The sequence below is a fragment of the Eubalaena glacialis genome, chromosome 5 (genome assembly GCF_028564815.1).
Source record: "Eubalaena glacialis isolate mEubGla1 chromosome 5, mEubGla1.1.hap2.+ XY, whole genome shotgun sequence".
Taxonomy (NCBI): Eukaryota; Metazoa; Chordata; class Mammalia; order Artiodactyla; family Balaenidae; genus Eubalaena; species Eubalaena glacialis.
In genome coordinates this window covers 63051490-63053645 of record NC_083720.1, presented here as the reverse complement: position 1 = coordinate 63053645, position 2156 = coordinate 63051490, and the positions used below count along the sequence as shown (strand labels likewise).

The 2156-nt window shown below is 41.0% G+C and overlaps 1 protein-coding gene across 1 annotated transcript; it reads right to left on the bottom strand.

The window, feature by feature from the left end:
* Nucleotides 1–293: 293 nt before the first annotated feature.
* Nucleotides 294–1591, bottom strand: LOC133092084 (very-long-chain 3-oxoacyl-CoA reductase). The gene has a single exon (XM_061191307.1). The coding sequence runs from the start codon at nucleotides 1559–1561 to the stop codon at nucleotides 623–625; it is 939 nt and encodes a 312-aa protein (XP_061047290.1). The 5' UTR covers nucleotides 1562–1591; the 3' UTR covers nucleotides 294–622.
* Between the last annotated feature and the right edge of the window lie 565 nt (nucleotides 1592–2156).

Below are 2156 nucleotides of genomic sequence, written 5' to 3'. Positions count from 1 at the left end.
GAAAGCATATTTTAGTGGGCATGTGTCAAAAATAACTCTGTATTTCATCATTATTTTTACGTCATTAGCTACCCTTGAGAAAGGGAAGTTCCATATAAATGTACAAACCAGGACATACTTTTAGAAAACCTTACAGAGTGCTATGCAAATTGCAGTGTGTCCTCCCATAAGTAAATCAATTAATCCCCACTCCCTCAAAGTGTTAAAGACAAAAAAGGATAGCTGGCCATTACTTTTTAAAGTATGTTTCAGAGAAAATACAAGCATAATCATCATTGGCATTTTGGACCAGATGAAACTCTTAAGCCTTACATCTGACTCTATCATTCAGTGATTTGTTATAATTGTGTTCCTTCCTAGTAAGCAGTTCTTGCTAATGTTAGTTCTGTATCTATTTGATAGGGGCATTTATGTTACATTTCAAAATAACTCCTGGTAGCATCCAGAATATATGTCAGGAACTCCTGAAAGCAACTCTGCTTTCCTCTCAATTATGACATTTAGCTTTATCAGTAACTGTTAATTAACATGACAACTGAAGACTTGGAGATGGTGGGTGCCTTGCAGCAAACATGCCTAGGCTGGAACATCTGGTCAAGTTACTCAACACGGTTACCAATGCTTAGTTCTTCTTAATTTTCTTCAGATAGCGAGCCCGGGTGGAGTTGCCTAAATTCATGGTCACTTTAAAATACAACCAGGAAGGCAGACTTGAGACTACTGAGGCCATGAGAGAATGGATCAGGTATCCGTTGGTTCGGGATTGCACACCGACGGTTTTAATGGCAGACTTCACAAACGTCTCTGAAGAGGGCTTATCCAAAGTTGGCTTTCGAATTTTAGCCAGTTTCGTAGCTACATAGTAGGGCAGGACACTCTGCACAAAGATGCCCTTGCTCTTATATTCCTCATGGAGGCACCTAGAGAAGAAATCTACAAAAGCCTTGGTTGCAGAGTACATGGTCAACAGTGGAACTGGGTACATGCCACTGGCAGAGGAGATGTTCAGAATTGCCCCTTTAGATCTTTCTACCATGCCAGGCAGTACCAACCATGTCATCTTGCAAACAGAAAGAACATTAACATTTATCAGTTTCTTGATGGTACTGTCCAAGTCAGGAACATCCAAAAAGTATTCCGGATACCCATATGACATTCCCACATTGTTCACTAAAACACCAATTTCAAGACCTGCCAAGCTTGTTTTAATTTTATCATAAATATCTTCTGATGTAAAGTCAACAGCAATGGTCTTTGTTTCCACTTTGAATTTTTCTCTTATTTCACTGGAAACCTGGTTCAGTTTGTCCTGTGATCTGCTGATAAGGACAATCTTCATTCCACGCTTTGCCAACTCTTCTGCATATGATTTTCCAATTCCATCAGTACTACCTGTGACAACTGCCCATTCACCGAGCCCCGGTCCGACCCCCGCCTCGTGACCCAAACCCCAGACCCTAAGGGCCGTGAAGAGCGAGCACGAGATGCGCAGGGCCAGGTAGGCCACGGTGCCCGCGCCCACCCAGTACAGGAAGCCGGCGGCAGGCAGAGCGCTCTCCATGGCTTTCAACCAGGCCTCACTACCTTCGTGAATCGATCTGCTTTTTGACTATTCATGTGAAAGTGAAAAATTGTTTGTATTCTGTAGGTTTACTTATATGTTAATATAATCAGAACATATTTTGTTCACATATTTCTATCTAATGAAAGTCATCTTACTGACCTAATGGCATTATGAACTATGTGCCTCACAGTCACTGTTTTTGGATTTTTGCTGAACTTGATGAATTAGTTCTGCTTTGGCCTGGACAGAAAGCTTAAGCTTTCTGGTTTCCTTGTTCTGTATTATTGTGATTAGTGAGGGTTTTTCTTATGCCTGTGGGGAAGGCCTGTGGTTAGGTCTTTTGCTATTGTTGCTTACTTCTTTCACACACCACCTTTGGGGATAATGGCCTATACATTCCCACAAAACTTCAAAAACATTTTTTTTTCTGTGGTCTACATGAGAATGTTTTCTAAAATCCACATAGAAATTCTCTCCTCACTGAGGTTTATAAAATAACATATTATTAGTTAGGAACTCCCTTACTTTTAGGCTGCTAGGATGTGTTTTGGGGCATACACCCACTTTACAGTGAGGTGATTAATCAGTCCCT

Coding starts and splice junctions, on each gene's coding strand:
- LOC133092084 (XM_061191307.1), bottom strand. CDS start 1,561: ATGGAGAGCGCTCTGCCTGCCGCCGGCTTCCTGTACTGGGTGGGCGCG.